The sequence below is a fragment of the Hemicordylus capensis genome, chromosome 13, assembly GCF_027244095.1.
Source record: "Hemicordylus capensis ecotype Gifberg chromosome 13, rHemCap1.1.pri, whole genome shotgun sequence".
Classification (NCBI taxonomy): Eukaryota; Metazoa; Chordata; class Lepidosauria; order Squamata; family Cordylidae; genus Hemicordylus; species Hemicordylus capensis.
In genome coordinates, this window is record NC_069669.1 from 9,741,974 (window position 1) to 9,758,108 (window position 16,135).

The following is a 16,135-nucleotide window of genomic DNA, read 5'->3' on the forward strand; positions in this document are numbered from 1 at the left end:
AGAGAGACACCAGCAACAGTCACTGGAGGTCCTGTGCTGGGGGTGGAGAGGGCCAGTTACTCTCCCCCTGCTAAATAAAGAGAATCACCACCTTAAAAGGTGCCTCTTTGCCAAGTTAGCAAGGGTACGGCAAATACTGATATACTGTCTTTCATATTAGTTGATATACAGGCGACAAAATATGCATATTAGGAATAATTCTATTTCTCCTTCAGGACCTTGGCTGATTGCGTTAAAAAGACAAAGATCAGTCCGTTGTAAAAACAAATGTTTTGATGTCTAAACGTCAGCCTCCGTGTTCAGGAAGAACACGGAGGCTGACATTTAGACGTCTAAACGTTTGTTTTTACAACGGACTGATCTTTGTCTTTTTTATGCAATCAACCAAGGTCCTGAAGGAGAAATAGAGAGTTACACTGCCTTTCAGCAACAGTTCCCAAAGCAGTTTACATAGAGAAATATAAATAAATAAATACATAAAATGGCTCCCCTGCCCCCAAAGGGCTCACAATCTAAAAAAAGAAACATAAGATAGACATCAGCAACAGCCACTGGAGGGATGCTGTGCCAGGGATGGACAGGGCCAGCTGCTCTCTCCCTGCTACATAAAGTGGACCACCACTTGAAAAAGGTTCCTCTTGGCACAGGTAGCAGGGGATCAGAGATTTAATGCATTTCTCTGCTGCTAATATTTATTTGCAATGTATGCTGCCTGACTGGGGCAGGCATCCCAACAGGCAGAAATAGACTTGTCTTGAAGAAGATTCAGACTCCCCAGAAGCCTGCTCTTGGGGACTCCAGAGCGTCTTCAAGATGACAGGACAAATTTGCAGTTCCCATTAGCTCCCTGCAAAAACACAGAGCCCTGCCAGTTCAGGGCTACAAAGTTGACTATTGGAGAATCTGAGTAGGACTCAAGAAATCCAAGCTCACCCCTCTCGCCACACAACACGGGGTCATTGTTGCAAGGTAAAGATGGGGCAAGAAGAACCACCTGTACCACTTTAAGCTCTTGGGAAGAAATCTGGGATAATAAACAATTGAGGAAAGAAGCAGCAGCAGTAACCCAGGAATGCAGCTGTGTCAAAAAGAAAACTGCAATATCTAAGTGCTTTTCCAGGACTACTGATCTCCACCCCACTGAAATGGTTTGATTTGATTCCCAAACAGAAACTGGTGGATGTTCAACATAGATGTTGTCTAGGCTTACGGGGTGTGTGCGTGTGCATGCGTGCATGCGTATGCGCCTGTCAAACTCAGAGTCAAAAAGAAAATTGCCAGAAAGCAGCCTTGCCAACAGCACGGCTGCAATCAGTCTCCCTTACAGGCTTATACCAGGCCCAGAGAAACGATTCTTGGGCATAACCACACACTAGTGTTCCTTCTAACGGGACTTCCCAGAGGTTGTTGACTACAACTCCCATAATCCCCAGCTGCAATGGCCTTTGGCTGGAGATGATGGGAGTTGTAGTCAACAACATCTGGGCATTCCTGTTAGAGGGAACACTGCCCCACACCACCCACCATGGGACACAGAAAATGCAGCCAGGCTGTTCTCATGGTCTTCGCCAGCTTTGCAAGGACCCTAAGCGGCAGCTGGGACGGGGCTTGAACTGCAGTCATAATGGTCTGATGGGCAATGGGAAACGGACTTACTTGAGGCTGGTGAGGCCCCGGTTGGAGCAGAGGGCTCGGGTGAGTGCAGTGACCCCCACGTCACTGATAGAATTGCTCTGGAGGCTGAAATGGCAAAGACAGAACCGTATGTGTGTATGTATCTGAAGTTATTTCTAGCCCATTGCCCAACAGGCACCTGCCCAGACTGATTCTCACTTAAACAAATCCATTAGAAATTTCAAGCCTCTAGACCTCATGACTGTGAAGATGCAGCTTCAGCATACATGAGCAATGCCTGTTCAACTAGAAGCCAAACAGTGGCTAAGCAGGGACCCTGAAGATCCAGGGCCTACGATCACTATTAGAAGATGGCATGCAACTAGGGAACACAGTCCCCCACCCCCCAACACACACACGCCAAGATTTCTAAATGAGGCAGTGTGATGAGGAATTCATTTTGGTTTACATAGAGTGGAATGGTCCCCTTTGCTAAGCAGGGTCTGCCCTGGTTTGCATTTGGATGGGAGACTACAGGTGTGAGCACTGTAAGATATTCCCCTCAGGGGATGGGGCCAATCTGGGAAGAGCAGAAGGTTCCAAGTTACCTCCCTGGCAGCATCTCCCAGACAGGGCCGAGAGAGACTCCTGCCTGCAACCCTGGAGAAGCCGCTGCCAGTCAGGGTAGACAATACTGAGTTAGATGGACCAAGGGTCTGACTCAGAATATGGCAGCTTCTGATGTTCCTACGTTCCTTGTACACAGGAGAGCTGTCACCCAACAGAGCCTTTGTGACTTTATATTAATATTAATTGACTTATAATTTATACTCCCCCTTTCCCATCCTCCACAGCAGTGAGCAATCATTATTAAACATGCCACGATACCAAAGCAATTGCATAAAATCAACGGGCACCATCCAGGCTATGTTCGTCAGGACCCGCTTGTCTCTTTGATGCAGCCCAACCCAAACAAAAGCTGCAGTGAAGCAGCAGGCTGAAAACCGAAGAGACTAAGCAATAAAAGCCAAGATCTCTGAACTTGCTCCCTGAAGTAACTTGCAGCTGGAAGGCAAAAAGAGAGGAGGAAAGACATCCCCAGACTGGGTGCCACCACCCAAGAGACGCTGTTTTGTATGTCTAGCACACCTCAGGTTGCAGTGAGGCACAACGTGGGACTCACAGGAACATAAGAAGCTGCCATATACTGAGTCAGATGATTGGTCCTTCTAGCTCTCCGTACTGCTTACCCAGACTGGCAGCGTCTCTCCAAGGTTGCAGGCAGGAGTCTCTCCCAGCCCTATTTTGGAGATGCTGCCAGAGAGGGAACCTGGAACCTTCTGCATGGAAACATGCAGATGCTCTTCCCAGAGAGGCCCCACATCCCCTAAAGGTCTCCCATCCAAATGCAAACCAGGGCAGACCCTGCTTAGCATGCCTGCGACCACAAGACCAGCCCTCCTCCCTGGATGGAGAAACATTTCCACTCTCCCATAACGTTATCCTGGATCTTTATTCCACCCAGATGCTTCTGCTGGTATTAATTGTGGGGAAACCCTCCCAAGAGCCCAGGAAAGAAAGAGCGGCCACATGGGGTGGGGGGCACAGAGGAGGGAGATAAACACAACCCGGCAGCAGAGAGAGAAGTGACTTACTCGAGGGTTAGAAGGGTGTGGTTTGCCTTCAGGCCTTCTGCCAGGGCGGCGGAGCCTGCATCCCCAACACAATTACTGGAGAGTCTAGAACAGGAAGAGAACAATTCATTTATTGCCGTGGCTACTGATTTGATAAGAGGGTCAAACTTGGGTCCCCGATGTTGTGCGATCACAACCGGTCTTCCCTCTAACAGGGATTCCCAGATGTGGTCCACGACAACTCCCAGCGTCACCAGTTGCAATGACCTTTGGCTGAGGAGTATGGGAATTGTCATCAACCACCTCTGGGAATCCCTGTTCGAAGGGAACACTGATCACAACGCCCATCATGAGTTCCGTTCAGCCTCTGTGACTGTGGATGATGGGAGTTGTAGTCCGACACCGCCCGGGGACTCCGATTTGAAAGCCCCTGGGGTTCGCACAGTTGAGCAATTTCGTTCCATACAAAAAGGAGCCCCCCCCCCTCCGGCAGATATTCACAACCTTGAGTCTTCATCTGTCCTTGGGGATTAACGGTCCAAAGCATCACAGGCTTGTGGCCGAGATAGTGGGGTTAGGGGAATGTTATTTGCCTGGCCCCATCAATCTGCAAAATACATTCCCAATAGGGACCCTACACAAATATTTATATAGCACTTTTCAACAAAAGCTCCCAAAGTGGTCTACACACACACACAGACACACACACACGGTTCCCTGTTCCTAAAGGGCTCACAGTCTAAAAGAGAAACATAACCCAGACACCAGCAACACTGGAGGGATGTTGTGCTGGGGACGGATAGGGCCAGTTGTTCTCCCCCTGCTAAACAAAGAGAATCGCCACTTTTAAAATGTGCCTCTTTGCTCAGTTAGCAGGGGACTAACTTAGACCAGGAGCCAGCCATGATTTGTGGTCGCCACCCGTCTCTTCTCTTCCCTCAGACCCTTTTCTGGCACACAGGCAGGGGGCTTAGGACAGAAGTGGGTCTTCTGCTGTTTGCACTGGGAGATGGAGAGGGAAAGACATGGGGGGGGGCGCCCTCTCCTCCTGCTCAGAAAGGATCCCTGCTGTTTCTTACCTTCTCAAACATGGCAGCGGAAATGAGACCTCTGGGGAAGAGGTCTGAGTGGTGCTAAGTGTCCTGCTCGCCAGAGGGCTGGGGGCACTCGCCACTGGCGAGCTGGCAAGTGGGTTTGCAGATGCCTGGTATAGGGCTACCCTGATATAACCATACACCCAGGAAGACTGAAGGCCGTGATATTTCAGAGCCCTGGTGGATTGATCACTTAATATAGCAATGAAAGTTCATAGCTATCACTTCTAGCACATCTGCATACTTATTGGCACTCCCAGAAGGGGTGCCAAGCTGGCTTTGAGACCAAGTCACTATCGCACAACCCAACTCTGGTCTCGGAATCAAGGGACACCTTCTCCGCACCTCACTTACATTAGCTCCTTGAGGCCCCAGTTCTTCTTCAGGGCTTCTGCCATCTTCTTTGAACCTTGCGGGCCAACCGAGTTCTTCTGGAGGCTGCCAAGGAGAGGAGACCAACGGTGAGCACAGAAAAGCAGGAAACCAGCCCCAGTCCCTGGACCAGCCACAGTTCCCACCCCTGGGGCCTGCCGAGGACGTTGGACTACAATCCCCACCATCCCCAGCCACCATGGCCAAGGGTGATGGGGGTTGTGATGATCCACCACCATCTGCAGACCCAAGGGTGGGAACCACCGAAATAGCGGCATATTCTGAAGTCAGCCCTGGCTTCTAACAGAAACAATTTCTCCTTTTGTAAAGCTGTCGGCATGAACCCAGGCACCCAAGAGGCTTGATTCAGAGGCTACAGGATCAGAGCAATGATCCGGTTGTCTACACGGACAGGGAATCCCAGAACGTTCGGCTTCCATCCTGTCACTCGAGTCCAGGACCAGCCTCTGGCAATTGGGCTGCCTGAAGTGCAGCACTAAAGAGTTTGCTCTTCCTTCATAGGAACAGAGGAAGCTGCCATACCGAGTCAGACCCTTGGTCCATCTCGCTCAGGGTTGTCTACACTGACTGGCAGCAGCTTCTCCAAGGTTGCAGGCAGGAATCTCTCTCAGCCCTATCTTGGAGATGCTGCCAGGGAGGGAACTTGGAACCTAGATGCTCTTCCCAGAGTGGCTCCATCCCCTGAGGGGAATCTCTGACAGTGCTCACACTTCTAGTCTCCCATTCATATGCAGGAACATTAGGAACAGTGGAAGCTGCCATATACTGAGTCAGACCCTTGGTCCATCTCGCTCAGTATTGTCTACACTGACTGCCAGCGGCTCTCCAAGGTTGCGGGCAGGAGTCTCAACCGGTCCAGTCCTACCTGGAAGTTTTTCACACAGCAGGCTTTATGCTGTGGGGGTATCCGTGGAGCGAGCGAATCTACTTCGCAGCAGATTCGAGATCGTTCAATCTGGGGGATTAGGTGGAGTATTCACATAGCCCACAGCTGCACCCCTATGCACATCAAAAGCTTTACTGTGAACTCAAAATTGTCCCCCCAAAATGCCGCAAATAGTGAACCTTTTTTGCCTCGGATATAAACCAGGCTATACTCTAACGTGCAGTGAAAACCCTGAATTGGGAGTGAACTGCTCCTCGAGAACTCGAAGAGACTTTAGGGTAAATCTAGCCGGAATGTGAACGCACCCCCTCCATTCCGGAGGAGGAGATGCGAGTTAGAGGGCTTCAAAAGCCCCGTGTGAAAAGCTCCCTGGAGCTTTCCCAAGCAGCAGGCTTGACCACAGGTTTTCGGCGAGGCTTTACTGCAAGTTTGAAGTTGCACCCCCCCCTCAAAAAAAAACAAAAACTGGTGCAAAACGTGGATTTTTTTAACCCCAGATATAAATCGGGTTACAATCTTAATGTGTGATGAAAAACCTGAATTGTGTGTGAAGTGCTCCTCAATAGCTCACAGGGACTTTGGGTTAAATTTGGCCAATATGGGAATGCACACCTCCATCCCAGTGGAGATGTAAACTAAAAGCCAGGTATGAAAGCTTTGTGAAGATGCTGCCAGGGATTGAACCTGGTACTTTTTTCCATGCAAGGCAGATGCTCCACCAATGGGCTACAACCTAGTAGTCCCAGCCAGGATGTCAATTCCCAAAGGGTATTAGCAGTCCATTCCGTGGACAGTTGCCCCAAAAGGAATCAAAATAGCAGAGACTGGAGACACTCACAGCAAAGTCATCAAGGAGTGATTGCTGAGAAGAGCCTCAGCCAGGAATTTCGCACCGTCTTCCTTTATCACATTGTTCTGCAGGCTGGAAGAGAGAGAGAGCCAGAATGAATGAATGAATGAATGAATGAATGAATGAATGAATAAAATAAAATAAAATAAAATAAAACCTCCACATTATTTCTATGCTAGTCAGTGATTTATGTTATAGAGGGACAAGAGCTCTGATTTTACCCCAATCAGTGCTGTGCCAAATCTACAATAATTTCAACATTTGTTCAATGTTCAAAATAATTCACATGATTCTGACGCTATTCTGCTCCTATTTGTCCCTCTGTCCACCGTTCCTCTCAGCCCAGTTTTCCACCCCATGTCCTCACTTGCCCTCCCTGTCATTCAGTTTGATTGGCAGCCAACTCGATTTGGTTTACAGGCATCTGGAAACATTGTCACTGACAAAATCAAGTGGGGTCGCCACAGTTAGACTAAATAAAATGATGACATCTGCAGATATCTAAATGTTTCGGTGGACAAGTCTGCAAACATACCATTTTCATACCAGTCTCCTTCTCTTAGGAGTCTGTTTTACAGAAGAAAAATAAACAGCAGATGCTAAGGAGGAGGAACTGTAGCAAAACAGTAGATTTGCGAACATTGTCCGCTGAAACATTTAGACATTCGTAAGTGTCATCATCAACATTTCAAAGGAGAGAAGATTCTCTCAAAAGCTGCACTCTGGAGTTCTCAAAGCTATTATCTTTTGAGTGCCCTTCAGCACTGTAGGAAGGAGACAATCACTTTGGCTACCTTGGGGGGACACTTGAATGACCCTTCCTGCTGTTTTTATTTCTTACACAGCCCAGTTGCTGTTGAAGTGTTCTCTTGCTCAATCACCTCACCAGAGGCGCTCTTAGCCCTGGACTTCTGGGCCAAAGTCCACGGCGTCCTCAACACACCCCCTGGGGCCCCCCAAATCCTATTTAGTCTGTCCTGGGTGGTCCCGGGCAGTGAGCGTGACTGTGACCTGAACCGGGCGCCGAGAGTGACCTCTGCTTTCGAGACAGAAAGGAGAGTGGGGAAAGAAATCTGCGGGAAGGAAATAGTGACGTTGAGCATTGAAATGTTTCTGCTAATGCATATTTGCATAAATATAAAAAGGTAAAGTGTGCCGTCGAGTCAAAGTCGACTCCTGGCGACCACAGAGCCCTGTGGTTGTCTTTGGTAGAATACAGGAGGGCTTTGCCATTGCCTCCTCCCACGCAGGATGAGATGATGCCTTTCAGCCTCTTCCTGTATCGCTGCTGCCCGATAGAGGTGTTTCCCATAGTCCCAGCGGGGATTCAAACCGGCAACTTCTGGTTTGATAATCAAGTCGTTTCCCCACTGCGCTGTTCTATATTCTTGAGTTGCTGTTTGTGCCCTCATGTATCCATGTGTTAAAAATACTGCAGGTGTCAGTGTGTGTGTGTGTTTTCGGGGTGTGTGTGTGTGTGTTTAACATGCAGTGGGTGGGGGGAAGGGGGACTCTAAAGGCCTTTAGGTCCAGGCTCCAAAATTGCCTAGGTGCACTAATGCACCTCACTAAGACTCTGCATTCATGCTATGCACCCCATCCACAACATGCAGTATAGATTAATAGTACTGGTTGTGTTGTGCTTTTTCCCCCTCCCACAAGGCAGGCAGGCAGGCACGCACACACACACAGACACTAGCGCATAAATACTTCAGGCGGCTGAAAAACAGTCACAAGAGCAGTGGTGCTGGAGTGCAGGCAACCACCGTTTTTGTTTTAAATTTTTAAAAAAATGGAATCAAAACTGTTGCAAATTCCAATATGACACTTCCTACACAGGGGCTTCAGGCTGCTAAGAAAGGGCAGGCCGTGTTCAGAAAACCCACAAAGCACAGAGCACGGACTGAGCTGTAGGAATCACGCCACAAAGAAGGAACGACGTGAACCTGAAGGCGCAAACTGCGAGGTGTGCAAAAGGGTTCCAAAAATAGCATTGCTGCATGGTGGGTTCCAATACGCGACCTCGTCCTATATAGGGGCTTTTTTTGTACACGCTGCTCAGATGGGCCGGCCCCAGGGTAACTGAGCCAAGAGGCACTTTTGAGAAGTGTTGATCCTCTTTACTGAGCAGGGGGGAGAGCAACTGGCCCTATCCGTCCCCAGCACAGCATCCTTCCAGTGACTGTTGTTGGTGTCTATCTTATGTTTCCGTTTTTTAGATTGTGAGCCCTTTAGGGACAGGGAGCCCTTTTATCTATTTATTTATATTGATGTAAAACGCTTTGGAAACTTTCATTCAAAAACTGGTAAATAAATATTCATTGTGCTGCGTTATACTGTCTTCCTGGTGCCCACCCTGCTCACGCCCCAGCTGAAAAGAGCGGAGTTCTGGCTTTAACTTGAACTGCACAAGGTGCTCATGAGCAAGGTCAAATAAGCAGCCTGGATGCATGACCAGCGAATGACCGGTCCACACTGATTTGTGGATATATTGCAGGCCTGCTCAACTTAGCCCCGCCCCCAGCTGTTTTTGGACTACAGTTCCCATAATCCCCAGCCACAGTGGCCAGTAGCGAGGGATTATGGGAGTTGTAGGCCAACATCAGCAGAAGGGCCAAAACTGAGCAGCCCTTATATCCTGGGAGAGAGTTCCGAGTCTGTTATGGGGGCAAAACTCCAACTCTTCAGAAATGAAAAGATGCTGCTGTTCATTTGGAAATCCAGCCAGAGACCATTTCCTTTTGGAAATGAATGTTGAGGTGGGCAATTCATTTTCAAGAGAGGAAGCCGATGAGACTAGCTGCTTATTGGGGTTTGGGGTTCAATGAGGCAAGCCAGTTTAGTTTATTTGAAATACAGTCAATGACCAGACACTATTGACAGCAACAGATGTCAAACAAAGCATCTAAGACTTGAAGGAGGCTTAAAACAACAATAATCCAGCTAACTCGGGTTGTAGCCTGCCGACAGCAAAACAGTATTTTGCAACATTTGAAGAAACGGCATCATTATCATCAGACAATAAAATCTGCAAATAGAAAGCAACCGAGTGCCCTGGATATTTTGAGAGCAATGGTGAAATTAATCGAGCATCTCTAGAATATGGACATGAGCAGAAGATGCAACAACCCCAGCTCCACACAGGCAAACCCTGGACCCATAAGGAACTGAGGTGAGCCAAGAAGGATGTGACTTCTGGGGGTGAAGAACATGCAGTCCTTTTGGGGAGCAGGGTGCAGTGTTACATCTTACATCTCTGCGCAGAACTTCAGGGGTGCAATACAAGAGGGAGAGGGAGAATAATGGGCAGTGCTATATTCTGACACTGTTTAGGTGCCCCCCCCAAAAAATCGACGCCCTAGGCAACTGCCTAGGTCTGCCTACTGGATGGGCCGGCCCTGTTAAGAGAGCAAACCACAGGATAACGGAATGGTGTTGCAATGTTCAGACGCATGCAAATGTTTCTTCTCCTACTGGCCAAAGATCAAGAAGCGAAAGAGAGACCCACTTACTTCAGCGACAGCAAATGCTGGTTGATTTTCAGAGAGTCAGCAAGGGCCTTTGCTCCTTGGGGTCCTATAGAGTTACTCCGAAGACTGGGTTAGAAATGATGTGGAGGGAAGGAAACATCGTCGTCAGACACCAGCCACAAAGAATAACCATCGTTACAGATACAGAACTTGAGGCAGAGATGGGGTTCCTTTCCTACAGCCATCTAGCCCAGGGCTGCATAATTTTGGCTCTCTAGCTTCTTGGACTACAACTCCTATCATCTCCAGCCACAGTGGCCAATAGACAGGGGATGATGGGAGCTGTAGTCCAATGCCTGCAGAAGGGCCGAAGCTATGCAGCTCTGATCCAGCCAATTTATTTTGCACAGCATTGCTGGCAGAAATAGATGCTCAAAGCCCCTGGTGGGGGGAAAGGGGCCTCCAGACAAACCTCACATCTATCTGGGCCAATCCAGGGAATGCTCTGATCTGAAAATATTTATTGGCAGTAAGTGTGTTTATTAAGGTCTTGGTATACCAAAGCTCAATGCAGTTTCCAGCCATGGTGACGAGAACAAACGACCCACTTTGAGGAGGGAAGAGGCTGATGGACCAAAATGGAACATAGGAACATAGGCAGCTGCCATATACTGAGTCAAACCCTTGGTCTATCTAGCTCTGGATTGTCTACCCAGACTGGCAGCGGCTTTTCCAAGGCTGCAGGCAGGAATCTCTCTCAGCCCTATCTTGAAGAAGCTGCCAGGGAGGGAACTTGGAACCTTCTGCTCTTCCCAGAGCGGCTCCATCCCCTGAGGGGAAGATCTTACCGTGCCAGCCACAGGTATTGGTCCCTGGATGACAAACCAGAGGCATGCACATATAAGGGGCTGGATTAGGGGCTACAGGGGGGCAGGTTCAGCTCCCGGGCTGCCAGTTGCTGACCCCGGCCATAATGCAACGCTTTGAGACAGGGCTCGCTGGAGGAGGAATCAGAGGACACTTACTCCAGCGCCATCAGGCTCCTGTTGACCATCAAGGACCTGGCGAGTGCTTTTGCACCTTTGTTGCCAATCTGGTTTTCTGCCAAGCTGTCCAGGAAAAGAAAAGGATTGAGACACAATTCCTCTGTCAATTGAATCACCCCAAGTCCATGTGAGTCAGGCCCACAGATTTTGGGCCATCAGTACCATTCTCAGAGGACGGACGCTCAGAGTGATGTGTGGCAACATCTGGCCTGCTACAGATGGGAAAGAGGCAGGGGCAACATTCCTCCCCCCCAGATGGTGATGGGGGTCAACCCAGCTGGCTCATGGCCTCTGTCCTCTGCAAGTAACCCTGATGAAGGTTGCATGGGTTTCCATTTGGAGGGGTTTTATTATGCAACATGGATTTGTCAGGGACTGGAAACAGAGTTCTCTCTAACAGGGATTCCCAGAGGTGGTTGACTACAACTCCCAGAACCCCCAGCTGCAACGGCTTTTGCTTGGGGATTCTGGGAGTTGTAGTCAACACCACCTGGGAATCCCTGTTAGAAGGAACACTGCCGAGGAAGGTCAGAAGGGCCCAGTGCTCGTCCCGGAGACCACCTCTCCGCCATAGCCTGTGTGGTGGGAACAGCAGAGTGGAACCCACATAGGGAGGAGGAGGAGCTGACGGAAGGCAGTTTGCTGACAGCCCCGGGAACCTAGAGCTGCCTGATGGGGCCTGACAGGCAATTCCAGGTTCCAGAAATAAAGCTACATCCACATGCCGGGTTGGTGGCTGGAGGGGAGGACAGGGGCAAAGAATCCAAGCTTGAAAGGAGTTTGGTTCTGAGCTTGAAGAGCAGAGAGAGGTACCAAACGAGGGAGCTATAAGAACAGAAGAAGCTGCCATATACGGAGTCAGACCATTGCTCCATCTAGCTCAGTATTGTCTTCACAGACTGGCAGTGGCTTCCCCGAGGTTGCAGACAGGAATCTCTCCCAGCCCTGTCTTGGAAATGCCGCCAGGGAGGGAACTGGGAAGAACCTTCTGCATGCAAGCAGGCAGGTGTTCTTCCCAGAGCGGCCTCATCCCCTCAGGGGAATATCTTACAGTGCATATGTCAACTCCCATTCAAATGCAAACCAGGGTGGACCCTGCTTAGCAACGGGGACACTTCATGCTGGCTACCACAAGACCAGCTCTCCTCCATTTAGACCAGCTCTCCTCCAGCTGTTTTGGGGATTGCGTTGTGCTGGAGTGGAACAGCATTAGCACTGGCACATCCTCCCTGTGGACTTGCTTCCGCACCCTGGCAATACCTGCTCAACCCATGCATTAACCGACGGTTTGTTTATCTATTTTGTTGCATTTATATGCACTGCATGGGCTCCCAGTCCGTTTCCAGGCCCAATTCAAAGTGCTAGTGTTAACCTTTAAAGCCCTAAATGGCTTGGGACCGGGTTACTTGAGAGAGTGCCTTGCCCCATATGTTCCAACCTGGACCTTAAGATCTTCTTCGGAGGCCCTCCTCCGGGTGCCCCTGCCAAATGAGGTGAGGCGGGTGGCTACTAGGGAGAGGGCCTTCTCGGTGGTGGCACCCTGTTGATGGAATAGCCTCCCCAGTGAGGTTCGCCTGGCTTCATCACTTTGTTCTTTTAGGCACCAGGTGAAGACCTTTTTGTTCTCCCAGGGCTTTTAAATTTTGATCTGATTTTTTTAAAAAATTCTTTTAAATTGTTATCTTTTGTATTTTGTATTTTCTTTCTCCCCCTTTTTTGGTCTGTGATGATTTAATGTGTTGTGTGCTTTTATCTCATGTTCAAATATTGTGTTGTGAGCCTTCCAGAGAACAATTTGTTATGGGGCGGCTAACAAATTCATTCATTCATTCATTCTTATTTTTCTTATTATTATTATATACCACCCTATATAAAATCTCCGGGGCAGTTTGCATTCCAATCAAACAACCCAAACCTACAAATCATAAGATGAAAATAACCATAAATAAAACTTTAAAACATCATAAACGAAAAACCTGATAAAAACAGGTGTGGTTTCAAAGGTCGTTTTTAAAAACAACCAGGCATGGAGAAATTCCGATTTCTTTTGGGAATATGTTCCAGAACCTCGGGGCAAACCTAGAGAGGGGTCAGTTTTGGGTCGCCGTGGCAACTGCAACCGGACCCCCCCCCCATGATCTTAATAGGCCTCTCATCTAAAGGAAGCTGGCCTTTGAAGTGCTGCTCTGGATTTCTCACTTATTTCAAGGAGATGCATGAAATAATCAATCGGTTGCTGGGCAGCATTTTCAGGACCCGCTCCTCAAAAATGAGAAAAGGCAATGGAGACAGACGGTGGATTTGTTACACATCTAACAGGCCTTGAATTTTAAAACTCAGTGTGTCCTTCCAAGATCGAAAGGTCTGATTCTCAAGCAAGCCAGGCAGGATGACTCATTGGGGCTGGCACAGGGTTATACGTATCCAGCTGCCTGAGGCAGAGGCAGACCTTTGGTCCATCTAGCTCAGTATTGTCTACACGAGGCTTGTTCTCACAACTGACCACTGGGTAGAAGACGTCTGCAGTCAGGTTGCAAGCTCCCGAGAAATGGTCGTGTGTAGGCAAAAGACATGGGAGGGGAGCATGAATGCTATCTTGGCAAAGAGGCCCCTTTTAACGTGGCGATTCTCTTTATTTAGCAGGGAGAGAGCAGCTGGCCCTCTCCACCCCCAGCACAGCACATCCAGTGACTGCTGGTGGTGTCTAGCTTATGTTTCTTTTTAGATTGTGAGCCCTTTAGGGACAGGGAGCCATTTTATTTATCTTATTTATTTGGTTTTTCTCTGTATAAACCACCCTGAGCCATTTTTGGTAGGGTGGTGTGGAAATTGAATGAATGAATGAATGAATGAATGAATGAATGAATGAATTGCCCCCTTTGCTAAGCAGGGACTGCCCTGGTTTGCATTTGAATGGGAGACTACATAAGTGAACAATATAAGCTATTCCCTTTAGAGATGGGGCTGTTCTGGGAAGAGCAGCAGCATGCAGGAGGTTCCAAGTTCCCTTCCTGGCATCTCCAAGAAAGGGCTGAGAGAGACTCCTGCCTGAAAACCTAGAGTCAGACCCTTGGGTCCATCTAGCTCAGTATTGTCTTCACAGACTGGCAGCGGCTTCTCCAAGGTTGAAAGCAGGAGTCTCTCCCAGCCCTATCTTGGAGACGCTGCCAGGGAGGGAACTTGGAACCTTCTGCAGGCAAGCAGGCAGGTGCTCTTCCCAGAGCGGCCCCACCCCCTAAGGGGAATATCCTCCTGTGCTCTCAAATGTAATCTCCCATCCAAATGCAAACCAGGACAGACCCTGCTTAGCAAAGGGGACCATTCATGCTTGCTGCCACAAGGCCCGCTCTCCTCCCTAGACTTGACCTGGGACTTCCTGCATTCAAAGCAAATGCTCAGCTCCTGAGCTACAGCCCTTCCCCTACGAACACAGGATGCTGCCTTATACCAAGTAAAACCAGTAGTCCATCTTAGGCTGGCAGCAGCTTTCTGGGCTTTTCAGACAAGGGTCTTTCCGCTGCCAAGGATGGACTGGGGACCTTCGGCATGCAAAGCAGGTATTCATCTACTGAGTTGGCAGATGAACCGCCTGCGTTTGTACACTACCCCAAGCCAGCATGTGGCATCTGTTGCAGAAACACAGGAATGGTATTGCGGGGGCCGATACGTCACCTGATCTTTTGAATCTGGCAATCTTTGCCGCTCAGCACGCTGCCCAGGAGGTCCATGGCGCTGTCTTTGAACTGGTTGTTGTCCAGCCTGGGCCAGGACACAGGAAAGAGAGAACAGCCATGCATTGTTAATACAAGACCAGGGAGAGAACAAAAAGGAGAGGAATTATTTGAGTGTGGCCTAGGAAGCAGTTGAGCAGCCTTCCAGCAGTGGGCATGATGTAGAGAGAGGGGGGGAAATCACACACACACACACACACACACACACACACTTTCTAGTCCCACGTCTTGTTTGCTCTACCACAGGGCTTGTCTTGGGCCAGGGATGTGCACGAATTTCGCTCGAATCGATTCGCATTCGAACCAATTTGAGTTCGAAACCACTGAACAGAGTGGAGATTTGCTCAAACCGATTCGAATTTGCCCAAAGTTCGACTGAATCCGATTCGACTTTGAGTGAATTTTATTTGAGTGAATCTCCACTCTCTTCAATGGTTTCAAAAGTGAATCAGTTTGAATTCTATTTGAATGTGAATTGATTTGAGCGAAGTTGGTGCACGCCCCTACCTTGGGCTCTTCAGGTAAGCAAAAGGAACTTTACTGGTCACTGATTTACAAAAGAATCCAAGGTAATACACTCTCAAATTATATTGTCAAAATAAAGCAATCCTAATACAATATGCACAGTCCAACAAACAAATTAGTAAACAAGCATAACAACAATATCTCCACAAAGTACAACATTTAGAAACCAATCCATATCAAAGTCATAGTTAAAATGTGCCAATCTCTATCCAACACGAATCCATCCTCAAGACACAAATCCAAGGATGATCCAGTGATAGAGTCCCATTGTATATGCAAAGATCCAATTAGATAAGAAATACCACTAAAATATCCAAAATGAATTTGTCCCACAAATGGTTTCCCCATAACCATGCTGAGAGAGGAGAAGCTGGCACATAACTCTAAATATATAAAAGGAACTCTCCTATTTCCATCAAGGCCACTTCTATAAGAGCAATAAACTGCAGGATATTCAAGTTTGCCACCCAAGTTCCAAGCACAATTTTACTCCCTTTTCACATGCTGCTGTAAGCTACTTCCTAGTGCAATCTTACTAGCTGTAAGCCACCTGCTGGCCAGTTATTGCATCCCAAGAAGAGATTCTTTTCCATTACCACTTTTTTTGGTGACTGCAGGGGAAAGGGTGGGTTCTTCTCAGAATACAGGAGCTGGCCAGCAGATGGCACTGCAAAAAGCGTGCAAGGTCCCTGCCCCATGTGTGGGCAGGCTAGGAAATAGTGTGGAGGCCTGAAACAGCATTTATATGGGGACCAAGACTGAAGGTATACTGCCTCTGAACATGGAGGTTCCATTATGCCATTAGGACTAGCAGCCATTGTTAGACCTCTCCTCCTCCATGGTCTTGCCTAGCCTCCTTGAGACCATCACCATATTTTGTGGCGGCAAATCC

General features: G+C 48.6%; 1 protein-coding gene across 1 annotated transcript in view; it reads right to left on the minus strand.

Annotated features, from left to right (window-relative positions):
- NLRC3 (NLR family CARD domain containing 3) overlaps positions 1-16,135 on the minus strand; it is a 45,085-nt gene that overhangs the window by 11,051 nt on the left and 17,899 nt on the right. Inside the window, exons 6-12 of the mRNA XM_053276850.1 lie at positions 14,660-14,746; positions 10,967-11,050; positions 9,984-10,067; positions 6,460-6,543; positions 4,697-4,780; positions 3,270-3,353; positions 1,657-1,740 (exon numbers count right to left, since the gene is read on the minus strand). Of these exons, the coding sequence (XP_053132825.1) occupies positions 1,657-1,740; positions 3,270-3,353; positions 4,697-4,780; positions 6,460-6,543; positions 9,984-10,067; positions 10,967-11,050; positions 14,660-14,746 (591 nt within the window). The remainder of the gene's footprint in view (positions 1-1,656; positions 1,741-3,269; positions 3,354-4,696; positions 4,781-6,459; positions 6,544-9,983; positions 10,068-10,966; positions 11,051-14,659; positions 14,747-16,135) is intronic.